Source organism: Chaetodon trifascialis, chromosome 20 (genome assembly GCF_039877785.1).
Source record: "Chaetodon trifascialis isolate fChaTrf1 chromosome 20, fChaTrf1.hap1, whole genome shotgun sequence".
Taxonomy (NCBI): domain Eukaryota; kingdom Metazoa; phylum Chordata; class Actinopteri; order Chaetodontiformes; family Chaetodontidae; genus Chaetodon; species Chaetodon trifascialis.
The window spans coordinates 14,361,336-14,376,505 of record NC_092075.1 but is presented as its reverse complement, the minus strand read 5'-3'; the positions used below and the strand labels follow the sequence as shown (position 1 = coordinate 14,376,505).

The window sequence follows — 15,170 nt, the reverse complement described above, 5'->3', positions numbered from 1 at the left end:
TCAAGTGCCTGAAATTGGGTTTTTTACGCCACACCATACCCTTGGATGAAGGAGTATCATTCTTTCCTCTCTGATGTGAAATAAGACTTGTTTAATTTAATAATTGTCCCCATTTTTTGTGGTTTATTGTAAAACAGTGGTTGGCAACACACAAAACAACACATGCAACAGAATGACTGTATATCACCATGCATAAAAAACATATTTTTGAGCCAGTGAATCTTGAATACAAAAAAAAAAGTCCCTTCAGAATATTTGCAGGCAGAGCCACATAATACAGTGGTTTGAGTGACCACCACAGAAGCCGCCTATTACTCATTACTGTTTTCAGAAGTTGGAAGTTGATTATAATGAATCTGAGCTGACATGACTGCTGTATAAAATAATGGCCGACAGTTTTGGTGGCAGTTCTGAAGAAACAAAGAACAAGAGCTTATTCTCTCACAACTGTGCAATGAAAAATCCACCAGACAGGAGGCAGAAAGACTTACTTCTACACCCACAATAGCAAAAGTGTGGTCAGAATGTACTACAGCCATGTGATGACCAGAAGTACACAAGGTTGAGAAAAAGTTAGTACAACAAAGGAAAATTACAACAACCTCGCAGTATGATTCCAGGAAATAAACAGACCCCTGCATACTCAGGTGGTTGAAAAGGAGAATTGAAGGATGAGCTTTTTCTTTGACAGGGTGCTTGATGTTTGTTTTGGATTCTTGGCCTCAGAAAGCCTTTATTAGCCCCCCGGAGGGGAAATTTCAGTCAATTGCTGATTCAGTCAGCAAACTCTCTGCATCTGTCACTTGGACACAATGGGCAGCAGTTCGCCTTTTGCCTTCATCGTTTTGATCTTGGCTTTAATGTTGTCGTCCATGGCCTGTCGGCAGCGGTGGGCATAATGTGCCAGGGTCTCCTCCTTCTCATCCCACGGTGCCAGTGCGTGAAACACCTCCGGAGCGGCCAAGCTGAGCTCAGCAATGGCCGCCGTGCGGGAGATGGTGTTGCGGTCCACGCCGACCCGGTCAAAGGCCACCTTCATAGAAACACTGCGGCGAAACTCTTGGAGGGCCGCCATGTAGCGCGCTATCACACCCACCACGTTTTTCACTGGAGAGGACAATGAGAGAGACACGTCAGCACATTGGTAATAACCACACATGCTCAGTGGGAGCTTATAACCACAGCATGACTGGTATCAGCATTATGGAACAGTCCATCTTCCTTGTGATCCCCTTACTCCTGACTCTGGTGTTTTCTCCATCCCGGCTCCTCTTGCTCTTCAGGATCCTGTGGCGCTCCAGAGGGTGAAGCTCCATTTCCTCAAACGAGTCAAACAGTGTAGACGAATCAAAACCTGCCACATCATCAGTGGAGGTCATGTGTGAACTTCCCGGTTCCATCTGGTTGGAGCAATGAGTCCGCCTCTTCTCTAGAATTAGAAATACAAAGATGCCAAATCTGAATTATACGATACCAATAAAATGTAATACAGGGTGGAAAGCAGAACCTCCTGGACTTCCAGAAGTTTCATGTCAAGGTTTAGAGTTATAATTAACTGATTAGTTTACTAATTTATTCTACTTTTTGATTCTACTACTGTGTCATCAGTGGGTGGATTTCCAACCCAAACTCTACCTGGCCGCAGTTTGTCCTGCAGGAAGTCACAGATGAGTTCGGCCTTTTTCGTGAGTTCGTGCTGCAGCAGCTCTTTGTCCTGCTTCAGGCTGGAGATGATCTCCGTCATCTGCTGGTTACGGCTGCGTTCTGCACAGAGTAACTCTCGCAGCTTCTCCAGCTCATTCTGCTCCCCTGTACATTCACACAGACAGTGAGCGACAGGAAGACAGACAGCTGGATGCACACGTACATAAACATGGATTTCGCTTATATTTGACATTTCGGGAAAAACAAGTTTTATTAGCAGTGACACACAAAACAAATAAGCTCTGCCTGTATGTTTTCTAAAGCGTCACGACTAAGCTCTACCTGCCATCTTCTCTGTAGCCTCTGTGGCGGAGCTGCATCTCTCGGCCTGCGCCATGCAGCTGCCTCCTCCCGGCGGCTCCATCTCTGGGTTCAGTAATCCCTCACACCCCAGATCCTGTCCAGTCAGAGGGCAGGGCGCGAGGGGCTTGTTAGGCAACAGTGTGTGTGTGATTTGAGAGTGTGTGTTCGGTGCCTGACAAGCCTGCGAAACATCCACAGTGGCTGTCACTGCTAGCCCCATGCTGGTGATGTTAGCAGCAGTGTCATAATCCTCCGCTGAGGCTGCTTCCTGCTTCACCTTCTTCCCCACAGCCGCTCCGCCTGGTGCCCCGCCTCTTTTCCTGGATGGGCGGGGCTCATAGTCGCCATCTTCGTCTGTGGCCGACGAATCACATCCAGCAATGTCAAACAGCCGGCTGCTGAACTCCTCCCCCTCCGATGCAGCATCGCTATAAGAGAGGTCACATGACGCCCTCACTGTCACCTGGAAGGTAAGAAAGAGAGAATAGATTGAATCAGCATGGGGTGAGGTCGTGATGATGATGATGATGATGAGGGTTGTCTTGACTACAGACAAGGTAGTCTGGAGGTTTGGAGAACTCTTATGTTTTCTTGTGTGCTGTGGAGAGGTGTGAGGCTTTGTTTCCCATGTGTCCTTTTTTGGCAGAGGCTGGGCGTGGTTCTCCAGGTGGCTGAGAGCTGCTCCAACACAGCTGGGACTCATCACAATCAAGCACAGCATAAAGACTGCAAGACTGTTTCTGCTGCTGAGTGGTACTGTTGGCTGTCTATCAGTGTCTTTTTTCCTTTGTTCTCCTACACCGATCTCCAGCTCCAGCGTCTCTGCCATCACGCCACCTAGCCTCTTGCCTCAAGCCCTCAACCCTCACCACCTTTGTTTCACCTGTGCCTCCACCACCATGTGCTCTTAATGCAAGTACTCACACCACCTGAGCTCTGTGCGCTCCAGCGTATCCCTGAACTGCGCTCCACCTCAGAACCTCGTGCCTCACCTGCTGTTCTCAGGACTTCCCAGCTCGTCTTCAGTCATTGCTCATTCAATACATTCCTATTTTTACCCTTACTCCATGTCTGCTATTGAGTCCAAATCCTACCTAAATGTAACAGCAGCAACCTTTTAAAGCCTATATGTCTTTCAAAAACTAATGCCAGTGAGATCAAAAAAGACACTTTAGTAGACAGTAACCATCAGTGTCTCCTTCAAAATCTGCTTTTCTATACTGAATGCACAATAATGGGCTGCTCAGCCAAGAAAGGTGACCTTTCCTTAAAGAATACAAAGGTGTTGGATACAGTTTGACAGTTTAGGAAGAGCATGCGTTCACATTTAGTTGTAGGACGGGTGTCATTTGAGAGAATTCAAGATTACACAGACAAAATACCTTAAATCTCTAGTCTACCTTATTGGACAGACGCCCTCCAACAAACCTCTCCTGGCCCTGGTTTTTATTCGCTGAGCCATTGCCATGGTCACTGAGGGGCCAGTGGTAGGCGTGTCCAGCGCCACAACCCCACACAGCGACAGGGACGCTGCTGCCATGGGGACCGGGTTCTGGTGTCAGCACGTAGGAGCCACAGGTGAGGTGCTGCAGGCTAGGGATGAGGTTGCAGATGGTGCCGTGGCTGTGAGCCCAGCGGACGAGTTTACACAGACCATCAGAGGTGGTCTGAACCAGGTCGGACATGACAGAAACCTACAGAAGAAAGAGGAGAAGGTGTCTACAGTGTGAAGGGTGGGGTCGTTTGGTGCATAGCCATTGTTTAAGCTGCCAAAACTTGGATCACTTCATCAAGGTTTCGATCCCCACAATGGTTGGGCTGTTTGCCAGTCTTGGTTTACTCAGATGTTTCTGTTCACTCTCAACCATCCTGGCCCGGTGTTGACATCGACTTGAAACTCAGCTCAGGTGCTCTTGAGTTCAGGAGTGCTAAAAACATTGCAAAGCTCAAAGGAAGTTCAAACACCTCCAGGATTTAGATCAGGGTCTGCTCAAATAAATATGGGATAGATTGAGACTTGCAATAAGAGTGATGATAAATTAGGACTGCAACTAACCATTATTTATTAGCAATTATCCTGCTGAATAGTGCAACCAATAGTCCCAAACCCAAAAGTATTCAGTTTATTATCATGTATGACAGAGAAAAGCATATAACCTTCCCTCATGTTTGCATTTTTGCTGACAGAATGATTAAACTGAAAAGTGATTAACGGATTTATCATTGAAGTTCTATGATACATCAGAAATAGTCATTGTAATAACCCTGTAGCTTCATTAAGAACAGGACTTGTTAGATTGTTTATGAAGTTTCCTGTTTGTAACTCTTATCCTAAAATGATTGCACTACTGAAACCTTTAAATTATTTTCGAACAAGCAGATGGAAGTCATTGTAATTAGTGAAGACAAAATGTAAAACTGACAAAATCAGTTAAGCTTTTTTGGACGAGCCACAGCTCCATATAACAGGCCAAAGTGTTGCTCCGTGTCCGCGCGCACGCACTCAGGCGCCCGCGAGCAGCTGATGATGACTGAACGCTCTGAACTCTCACTTCAAGCCTCCAACCATCCAACGAAAAGACCCCGTGCCCATCATCACACTGCCTACATGTCTGTCACTTCTGTCTGCAGGCAAACCACGGTCCATCAGGCACAGGAACAAAGCTGCTCCAGCCATCAACAAGCCTCATATTTACCTTTTGGGTGAGAAGTTAAAAGTCCAGGCGCGTTTCACATCATCGCATGGTCCACATTTATTCCTCGTGCTTCACACAGAGGCGACTATTAATCCTGTTACGACGCAGATAACGTTTGATTAATCATCATGAATATCATATCGGAGGTACGGGTATTTGTTTAATTATTACAGTCTTTGTCTGGAAGGTTTAATATCACCAGAATCCAGCGTGAAAGTCGCTTTACTGCCAGCAGCTGGACCGGAGGATGAACTGTCGTCTCCTCCCACTGTGTGGTGTAACACTGACCTCTAGTGGCCAAGATGCATCAACGCACACTATTATTATATTATATTATATTATATTATATTATATTATATTATATTATATTATATTATATTATATTATATTATATTATATTATATTATATTATATTATATTATATATTCAATGAAACTTTGGAGCAAAGGAGCAACAAACTGACATTTAGATTTAGTACCATATTCCTCAAAAAAGCAGAAATTGTAAATATATAGTAGAATTTGAAGATTTTCAAAGTGGTTTATTGACTTACTTACGTAACAAATTCACACATGAATCTGTAACTGATTCTGTCACTTAATTGCAGCCTAATAAAAGTGTTTCTAGCCTTTATATAAATTGCAGTTTAATTTCAAGAAGTTAAACTGTAATATTTGAGCTGGAAGTAAAAGTAAAGATTACCCGCACGTGTGTTTTATACAGAAATGCTCTGCAGGGAGAAATAATTTGTGTCTGGTACGTTTTTTCCAGAAAAACCTTCACTTACCTTGGTAACTGAACACACACCTCCCCACACACACGTGCGCGCACACACACATATACACCGTTTGTGGCAGTGCAGCTTCCTACTGTGAGCCCAGAAGTATGTACAATATTTGCCAGGACTTGCATGTGCAAATGTTGCATAATACAGTATATTTACTTTCCAGAAAACCCCAAATAAACTGAATGCAGATATCTTTTTCTAACCTCATGAAATGATTGGTTATACATAATAATAATCAAAGAAATAGTGAGATAATATAATATAATATACTGTGGATGTGATTAATTGCCATGTAGCTATTGATTATGAGGCATGATCAAACGCAGTGGATGAGGTGTATCAGCAGGATCATCTGAGCCGCAGATGGAGCTTTAAACACCAGGTTGTGCAGGTTTTTCTCCATGTATGAATTCAGTGACTTGACTGAACTCGCTCCTGGCTCCACCCTCCGTTAGTCAGCCAGTCTACTACGTGTTAGGACTGGTGCCTTAAACTTACAAGCATCTCGGAGAGAGGAGGGGAAAAAAAGGACTTTTCCCCCGGTTAATCAGGAGGAAAGAAGCGGCTTCGGAGCCGTCACAAGTTCGTCAACTTCAAACTCAAACCGGCATCTTCCGTTGAAGAGGAAAACAGCCCATCACGGCTGGTTTCCTCTGCGTTTTCCGACTTGGATGAAGTTCTGCATGGAAACAAATGATATTTGAACCCGCGGAGAGGAGCGGACAGAGGAGGTGGGTGACGGATACAAGCCTGTGTGTTTCTGCTCTTGTTCTTTTACGCACCGATCTCGGATACGAGCCTGTTTGCCTTGGACTGAAATAGAAAAATCGCCCAGTTGTTGCTGCCGGTGCGCGATCCAAACCCCATTCAAGTTTCAGAGAAGTCTTAAAGGTTTAATCCGGGGAGGAGAAGCAAGTTGTTGAGGCGACTTTGCAGTGAAAGACAAGACAGAGTGATATAAATCTGAAATTATGGCGTTAAAGGCCAGAGTGCTGTATGACTTCCACTCTGAAAACCCAGGAGAGATCTCCATAACAGAGAACGAGCTGGTGACTCTGTTCACTGAGGAGGAGCTGGAGGGCTGGCTGGAGGGGGAGAACAGCAGGGGGGAGGCTGGCCTCTTCCCTGCCTCCTATGTGGAGATCATCAGGGACCACATCACCTCCAACACCAACAACAATGGCTTCTCCTCACCCATTAAAACCAAAGCCCAGACGCCCACCCACACCTCCTACACATCGCCGGACGCCCAGTCTCAGAGAGGACTCGGGGCCGGTAGCGGTGGCAACGCCGGAGGCAGCTTCCACACCAGCCAGGGCAGTGATGACGACTGGGACGACGACTGGGACGACAGCTCACCTGCGAGCGACATGCCTCAGGGCCTCGGCAGCACGCCCCCCCTGTACCCGGTGACCTCCTCCCTCCCGGCGCGGCGTGAGAGCTCCCAGCAGCACCAGCATCAGGCCAAGAGCTCTGCAACAGTGGGAAGGAACCTCAACAGGTTCTCCACCTTCGTCAAATCCGGAGGGGAGGCCTTCCTGCTCGGGGAGGCATCTGCTTTTGTGAAGGACGGGGACAGGATCTGCGTGGTGATGGGGAAGCATGGGCCAGAGTGGCAGGAGGACCCTTACCCATTCACATGCACCATCGACGACCCCACCAAGCAGACCAAGTTCAAAGGCATGAAGAGCTACATGTCCTACGGCCTGACCCCAACGCACACAAATGTACAAGTCAACCGCAGGTACAGGCTGTCTTCCTCCTTCTCTTCCTTGTCCTCCCCCCACTCTGGGGTTTCCAAACTGGCTTTATTTCTTCACCGGATCCCCCAGCCCCCACACACACTTAGAATAAATGTTTCTGTGGCTTTTTCTGCGGCCACAATCGTTCCCACAAAATGGCAAAAACAGAGCTGACTGTGGCCTCCTGCCCTCTGGAGTTCTCAGGAATCTCCCTTTTCCTTTCCGAGATTCCCTCTGCACCTTTTACATTGTTTCCCTGTCAGTAAGTCTGTCATTTCAAACAGCACTCACTCCCCTTCTTCATTTTCACCCCTTCTTACTGCATTTTCCTGCCATTACCTCACATCCTAACCTCCCTTATTCCCTTTCACTGTACCGTCTCCCTCCCTGCCTTCTCTTCTATCTCACCTGCAGGTATAAACACTTCGACTGGCTGTACGCTCGGCTTGTGGAGCGTTTCCCAGTCATCTCGGTGCCCCACCTGCCAGAGAAGCAGGCCACCGGCCGCTTCGAGGAGGACTTCATCTCCAAGCGGAGGAAGGGGCTGATCTGGTGGATGAACCACATGACCAGCCACCCCGTGTTGGCACGCTGTGACGTTTTCCAGCACTTTCTGACATGCGGGGCGGATGAGAAGGCCTGGAAACAGGGCAAGAGGAAGGCAGAGAGGGATGAGCTGGTCGGAGCCAATTTCTTCCTCACAATCAGGTGGGAGGCTGGGTTACATACTGCAGAAGTTGTGGGTTTGAGTCTGTCTAGAATCACCATTTTCCAGCAGTATTCAACAGTCGTACAAGGAGAAATCCATTGTAGAATTAGACTTTTAAACCAATACGATACGAGCAGGAAATAGACCAGAATGCACTGAGGTTTCAACAAGGACCATGGTTCTCACCCTTTTAACTTGAAGAACTATCACTCAGGTTGCTTTACTGTCATCGCTATTACATGCTTGCTCTACATCAGCTGCCAACCACTGAACAGATCAGGTTACAGCCATTTCTCTGGAGATCGTAAAAGGCATTCTGGGAAATGTAGGTAATCAGTAGTTGAGGTAGAAGGGCAAGACGAGGCAGGTTGGGGCAAAGAGGGTACACCAAAACCATAAATGGCAGCACTTCGCACGGTGTTGCAAGCTTCAGATCAATGATATGCAGTTGATGGACAATAAAACAGGAATGTAGCACATTCCTGTTCAGAACTACCCTGCGCAGATTAGACGATTATATTTTTGTTTGTAGTATGTCAAAGAGGCATGAATCAAGTTTGCAGTGTTGGGCTACATTATTGCATGTGTCAGATGTTCCAGTTAATTTGTGAACTCAGTTTGTAATGGTATAAAGCAAGAGTGGAGCATATTTGCCCTATCGCCAGAGGCAGTTATCACTTTTCCTTGATTCTGTGTGCTCTAACCGAAGCTTTCATCATAGGGAGTGCCTGATAGTGAGGATGAGATAAGAAGAACAGAGAAATCATCTGCTCTCATGTTTGTGTAAAAAACATGTTGTAATGCTTGAATTTAAAAAAAAAAATGTAAAAAATATAGCGACAAAGTTTTAAAGTGACCATCTTTTTCATTCTTTTCATCAGCACGCCCGCTGTCCCGCTGGACCTCCAGGAAGTGGAGAGCAAGATTGAAGGCTTCAAGACCTTCACCAAGAGGATGGACGAGAACAGCGTGGTCGTCAACACCACCATCAACGAGTTCGCTCGCAAACAGGCGGCAGGGTTCAAAAAGGAATACCAGAAAGTCGGACAATCCTTCAAACTCCTGGCGCAGGCGTTCGAGCTGGACCAGCAGGCCTACTCGGCGGGCCTGAACAAAGCCATCGCCGACACTGGCGAGGCCTACGAGGCGATAGGAGAGTACTTTGCTGAGCAGCCACGCCAAGACTTGGATCCAATTTCTGACCTGCTGGACCTCTACAGAGGACACCTGGCCAATTTTCCTGACATCATCCATGTGCAGAAAGGTGGGGAAGTGTGTGTGTCTGTGCATGCATGTTTGAGTCTGAACTGTTTGGGCTGTAAATACCAAACATAGCCTGGAAAAAATATATAAATTGGGCAGTGCTGTGGCGTGCAATAAAGTATGTGAAAGGAGTTACTGCTAAAAAAAATGCACGAAACTCTCCGACATGCGTGCATGAGTTTTACAGATGCAGGACCTAGAATAGTTCTCTTCACAGAGAGGTCAGAGGTTAGCTTGAAGTGGAGCTGGTAGGGACAGAGCGGTCAGGACTCGTGCTCGTGGATGCCTCTGCAGGGCGGAGGGTTGAATCATAACAGCACAAAGCATCTGAGTTTCCAAGCTGCAGGCTGTATAATCCCCGCCGAAACAAAAGACTCACAGATTTATTTATTTTCTTTTGCATTAAAAAATAACTAGCATTGTTCCCAAAAGTCATGCAGCCTCTCTGTCTGTTCATCATGTCAGTGTAGTCAGAGCAGACAACACAGAGACCCAGATTCTGACTGTTGCAACATCTGTTTTCATTTACTGAATTGCAGTGTCAATCTAGGTTGAAAACTGAAACCCAACTATTGTAACACTCTGGGTACTGTGAGAGCCTGTACTCACTCATTGGAAAACACAAACACACACACACACTCACACAGACGTGTACAAAGGACTCGCAGAGGAGTTAGCTTGTTAGTTCCATGCAGGTTGGGAGGAGGGAGGTGCTCCTGGCACACAAAGTCCTGACGTTTGCCAAAACCTAGAGGCACTGTTTCTATAGTCCGCTGAGCTCTGTTCTCTAGATACAATCACAGCTCCGAACTATGGAAACGCAGGCTGAATCCCAATAGTCCTGGTAACTGATGGGATTTCACCTGCTTTCTGATTGACAACTAACAAGTTGTTGTTTGGCCCTGAAGGAGCCTCTGGCCTCTTGCAACTTGGAATATTTCTCTTACTTCTGCCTCATTTGAAGATACTGCTCCTGTTATTGAAGTTTTGACTAATAAGCTTAAATTTAAATGGATTTCTCTCTGTGGAGCATGATTTCATGAGGGGAATTTGACCTTATTGTTAATACAAAAAGGATGGGTCACAATGACTTAACGAGACCAGGCAAACTTATACTAAATGAAACATGAGGAAAACTTTACCAAAACCTTTACTAAGCTAACATATCGTAACCTTAACTTTAGCATTTTTACAAAAAAGTGACCCAAAACTTAAAGCTAAAGTCTTTAAACCGTCTGTGCTCTTTAGCTGTTTTCTCTTGTTCTTTGGCCTTTTTCTCTTTGCCGATCCTTCAAGTATCGGCCATAACCACAAAAGTGGCTCACTGCGAAACTTTGCCTGGGAAAATGTAAACATGTCTTGCGGTCTGCACTCAGTCATTGCATTTGATTTCATGGGGAATCAGACTCGGGGACAGGAAGGAAGAATAATTCTATAGAAAAAGCCAATTGAAACTGTTTCATCAGCAGTTAAACATTCCTTGTAGTATGCTAAGTCAAGCAGATCTTAAGGGGGTTCACAGTAATATCACAGGATATGATGACCATCATTTCTGCTTTTAAGCGATTTTACACAAAACGCTGTCATCGTTCTTGCGTACCAGCATGTCTTTCACTTCTGGAAATCATAGCTAGCAATGCTTTGTGAGAAAACAAATAGTAAAATCTTGGATTCTTACTAAATTCTCATCATTTGGGCAATTAATTATTAGGGATATGGGCTAACTTTCCACCAAAGTTCATTGAATTTTATCAGCATTTCCTGCTGCTTGCGTGACTGTTTAGTTGCAACTTATAGGGAGTCATTAACTTCTGAAACGCACCAAGCATGTGGTAGGTCATTTAAGTCCTCGCTGAGAAATAAAGGCACAGACTCTGAGTAATCCATCAGTGCTGACATAGGAATCTTTATTATTTTGTCTTCTGAGTAACACCCATGAACACATCCCCACAACGCAAAATCTGCACTGCTGTCATTGTTGTGAAATAACTAATGAGAAATGGCTGGTTTAGTCAAAGTTTCCATAAACTGTCAATTTGGTGAGAGGCCCTCCTTGAGAGAAATCTGATTTCTGCACCAGTGCAAATACATACTTTTCTTGAAGCTCTTTTCTTTTTTCCCACCTAAAAGGAAACCTAATAATAATCTAATGATCACAAGTGGCAGCAAACATTTCTCTAATAGCCAAATTACAAAAACATGTCGACATTACGGCACAGATTAGCTAGAAAAACAGTTGCTGGGCTCTTAAGGTGGGCGGCCCTGTTGACCCAAATGTCCCCGTACAGTATTGCATGACGTTGGCAGTTCTGTCTGTGAGGTCCAAAGGCTACATCTGATTTGAATGAGCGGAGATTCCTGGGCCTCTTGTCCTGTGTTGCCCTGGGACTGCAGGAATGCAAAATGGAGCAGTCTCAGGATTAGCTTCCCCTCCTCCTCTTTTCTTCTCCCTCTTTTCCTCCTTCTTCCTGGTGATACAGCGAGTTGAAGAGAAGGAGGAAGAAGAGGAGGGGAGGGCTGTGTGTGTGTGTGTGTGTGTGGGGGGGGGGGGGGGGGGGTGCAGACAGTTATAGAGCTGAACAAGTTTCCCACCAGCCCAGTACAAGAGTTCAGATTACAGCTCTGTAATCGCCTTGGCAGCGAGGAGAGCAAAGTCCAGGTTAATTTCAGTTGGACTTAGAGTTCTTGTGCAGGTACGGTGTGTTTTTTCGTTAACTTGTGTGGGATAAAGGGGGAGAGGAATCTAGAAAGTGAGGTCAACGAGGTCTGGAAGCAGTACCAGCTAGCTCATCACTTCCTTCACATGTTGCCATGTTAGAGCCTTACTCTTGAGTTCCTCGTCCATTTTTTTCACGAGTCGCCCCCCTCCCCCAAAAGTTTAGTCACACCAGACACTCTGAGTCACAGCTGGGCTTTGGATGACTGCAAGGAAACAAAGAAAACGTCTGCAATAACCTGTTTGTTTCCGCAGTATGACAAAAATTGCTGCGGTCAGTGTGAAGAACTAGCTTGCCTATCTCTGTATTAGCTGTACTTCCCCTGACGATACCGACAAGCTAGCTGCTGTCCCACTGCATTAGCTTGATGTATTAGAGGGTTAAAAAGTCAAACATGTTCCCTCCGTGTACTGTACGTGTTCTAACATAAATGAGTACTGGCTAAAGCATTTGTTTTTAGAATTCTTGAATAAAGCTAAAATGATGAGTCACGTGCTAGCATTAGCAACCGCAGAGAAGTTTTGCTACTCCGATAGCTTGTTAGATGCTAATTTGTGTTCTTGTTTTAGTGCTTTGTATACCTGCTGCACTTTCTCAGTCTTCTCTCTCCTCCCCCCATCTTTTTCCAGGTGCGCTGACCAAGGTGAAAGACTGTCCAAAGCAGGAAGGTGACCTCCACGACCGCTGCAACATCATTTCCTGCGCCACGCTGGCAGAGATCCAGCACTTCCACCGCACACGTGTACGGGACTTCCGCTCGCAGATGCAGCACCACCTGCGTCAGCAGATTGGCTTCTTCCAGAAAATCACGGCTAAGCTGGAGGACGTGCTTCAGAGATATGACGATGACCAGTAGGAAGCGGGGGAAAGAACAGTAAAGTCGGATTATAAAGGCCTTGAGGAAGTCGGGGGGAGCAGACAGTTTGTCTTATTGCCTTTGAAGAGAGAAAACTATTTGATGTGATGGATCCTGTGCCTGGTACAATTATTGGAAGAAATATACCACTCTTTTAAAGAATATAGGCCACTGGACTGTGGAATGACAACTTCTTGGATTAACTGGACGGCTCTAATGAATGTACCAGTAACAGGGATTTTGCTGACTCCCCAGGCACATCTTGCAACTCAGCGGGACTGCAACAATATTAAAAACAGCTGTTCTCAATATGACCGGGCTGCCTCTTGCTTCCTGGTTTCAGGGTCACATGATCTCTCCATGCCTCCACTGCCTCACCACATCATGGAAACCCTCCATCCGGGAATACGGTAACTCAATAGAAATGTAGATGAAACAAAACCCAAACTCACTTCAACTGGATGTTTTAATGATTAAAAGACAGGACTTAATGAATTTAATCATTTTTGTTATCTCTGTTTTTACTTGAATGACCTGTTCAGTATTGTTATGATGAGAGCATGCAAGTGATTGTGAGTATGGAGGGAGGCAAAGTGGGCATCATCTACTCCATTGAATCAGTTTAGTTGTTGGATTTTTGTTACAGCTTGAAATTTGACCTGCTTCTGATGTCTAACATCTCTCACAACTCAGATGCCGTTGCATCTTTGCTATATCTCAGTTGATGCCCGATTATCTGTGTTTTGGTGTATGCGTTGCCTGACCTTAAACAATAATTAACATCAGACTGATTTGATTTTTTTTTTTTGATGGACTCTCTGCTTGTTTTGAGAAGCAGCTCAGCAGTTCTTTTTCTTTGAATTCCTGCTGGCCTGAGGTCCACATCAGTCTCTCTGCTTTCCTTCAGTCTTGGGAGGTCAGAGGCTCAGGGTAGAGACACTTCAGTGCAATGAACCCAGATCTTCCACTTTAAAGCCACTGTGAGCTGACTTTTTATGATGATAGCGTGTTTCAGTATCGTCTGAGGGAATAGTTTTTTATTGTAAAAAAAAAAAAAGTTGGACAATCTTGGTGAAAATCGAAGCGTGTGTTTCTTTCACCCCGTTCTTCACAGTGTTGTCAAGATGGCCTGTTGGAGTCATCTTTTTTGATACTACCACTTGAGGGCGCCAAAGTTGGAAATTTTCAAATACAAATGATAGTATGTATAATGTTTGTAAGGATGGGTGTTCTTCTCGGTATGTTAACCAGCTACTCTAACACATTCTTGTTAAACCAATAAGTGACCAAAATAGCTCACAGAACTGCTTGCTGACGCTGGGCTGGAAAAATTCTTTCCATAGAAGCTGAAATCCTGGAGAGACTTTCAGCAGACAACATCCTGTACTGATTTAATGAGACACACGTAATTCACCACGATGACACTGTTTCTTAACCCTTTAAATGTAACACCATGGAACAGCGTTTCATTAAATAAATGAAAATAGAATTTATTTCAATCGTACATCTGCGTTGTGTGTTCCCTCAAATATAACTTAGATGTCAGATTATTTCTTTAGATCGCACAACCTACTCAGTTACATTTTATAGAAATCTGTATGGTTTCATTTGTTGTTATCATTTGTGTCATTTGTTTTTCCTGTGGAGGCAGCGGCAGTCCAGTCCCTGATACCTGACACCAGAGTTCACAGACTAGCGGTCAGATTACTGTGGTCAGGCTCTCCATTATTTAGACCAGCCTCTTTCTCCTCTTCTCCCTGTTTTAATCTGCTCCTTTACTGTTGTTTTGCTGATAATTTCAAATGATTATTTGAATCAGACAACATTCTCAATTCATCAATTCTGCTCTTTAAATGATGCATTTAAGTGTCATAGTGGGAGTGTTAGTCAGGCTGGTCATGGGGCATCTGGAAACATTTTTCAAATACTGGTGTCAAATATGAAAAATATGTCTACCTGTAGGCTAAAGCTTGTTACAGCCTTTGATTATTGAATGGCTCTGCTGGCTGAGGCATGCTTTTGCAAGTTGCATAAAACTTGAAGGGGGTTTATGTAATTGTCACACATTTGTTAGTCTTATGGCAGTTTTTTAATCTGCTCGAGTACTCAGCTGTAAAATGTCCATCCCCAGTGTCAGAAGATGGACAACCTGCTGCTGTTGAACATTAGCAGAACAAGAAAAACCATTGCATAAAAGAAAGATCATGAGACTCAAAGAAGATTAACTCTGATCCTGTAGTTTTCACTCCACTGACTGTTCTTTGCAGGTTTGAGCTTAACACACTAAAGTCTTTAAGAAATATCTTTTATTAAAAATAAATCTTTCACAGTGCATGGCAAACATGAATTCGACCAAGAACTGAAGAAGCTACCAAGATCTTTGTAAATGCTAT

General features: G+C 44.9%; 2 protein-coding genes across 2 annotated transcripts; one reads left to right on the top strand and one right to left on the bottom strand.

Annotated features, from left to right (window-relative positions):
• Window positions 1–98: 98 nt before the first annotated feature.
• Window positions 99–4,885, bottom strand: LOC139349146 (coiled-coil domain-containing protein 106). Its single transcript, XM_070989680.1, has 6 exons — window positions 4,704–4,885; window positions 3,408–3,701; window positions 1,987–2,470; window positions 1,636–1,809; window positions 1,238–1,429; window positions 99–1,107 (listed from the first exon to the last, which is right to left on the bottom strand). The coding sequence occupies exons 2-6, from the start codon at window positions 3,690–3,692 to the stop codon at window positions 800–802; spliced, it is 1,443 nt and encodes a 480-aa protein (XP_070845781.1). The 5' UTR covers window positions 3,693–3,701; window positions 4,704–4,885; the 3' UTR covers window positions 99–799.
• A 1,069-nt stretch (window positions 4,886–5,954) lies between these two features.
• LOC139349167 (sorting nexin-18-like) lies at window positions 5,955–14,280 on the top strand. The gene is made up of 4 exons (XM_070989714.1): window positions 5,955–7,234; window positions 7,647–7,940; window positions 8,823–9,205; window positions 12,551–14,280. Exons 1-4 carry the CDS (start codon window positions 6,462–6,464, stop codon window positions 12,775–12,777), a joined length of 1,677 nt encoding a protein of 558 aa, XP_070845815.1. The 5' UTR covers window positions 5,955–6,461; the 3' UTR covers window positions 12,778–14,280.
• The last annotated feature ends 890 nt before the right edge of the window (window positions 14,281–15,170 follow it).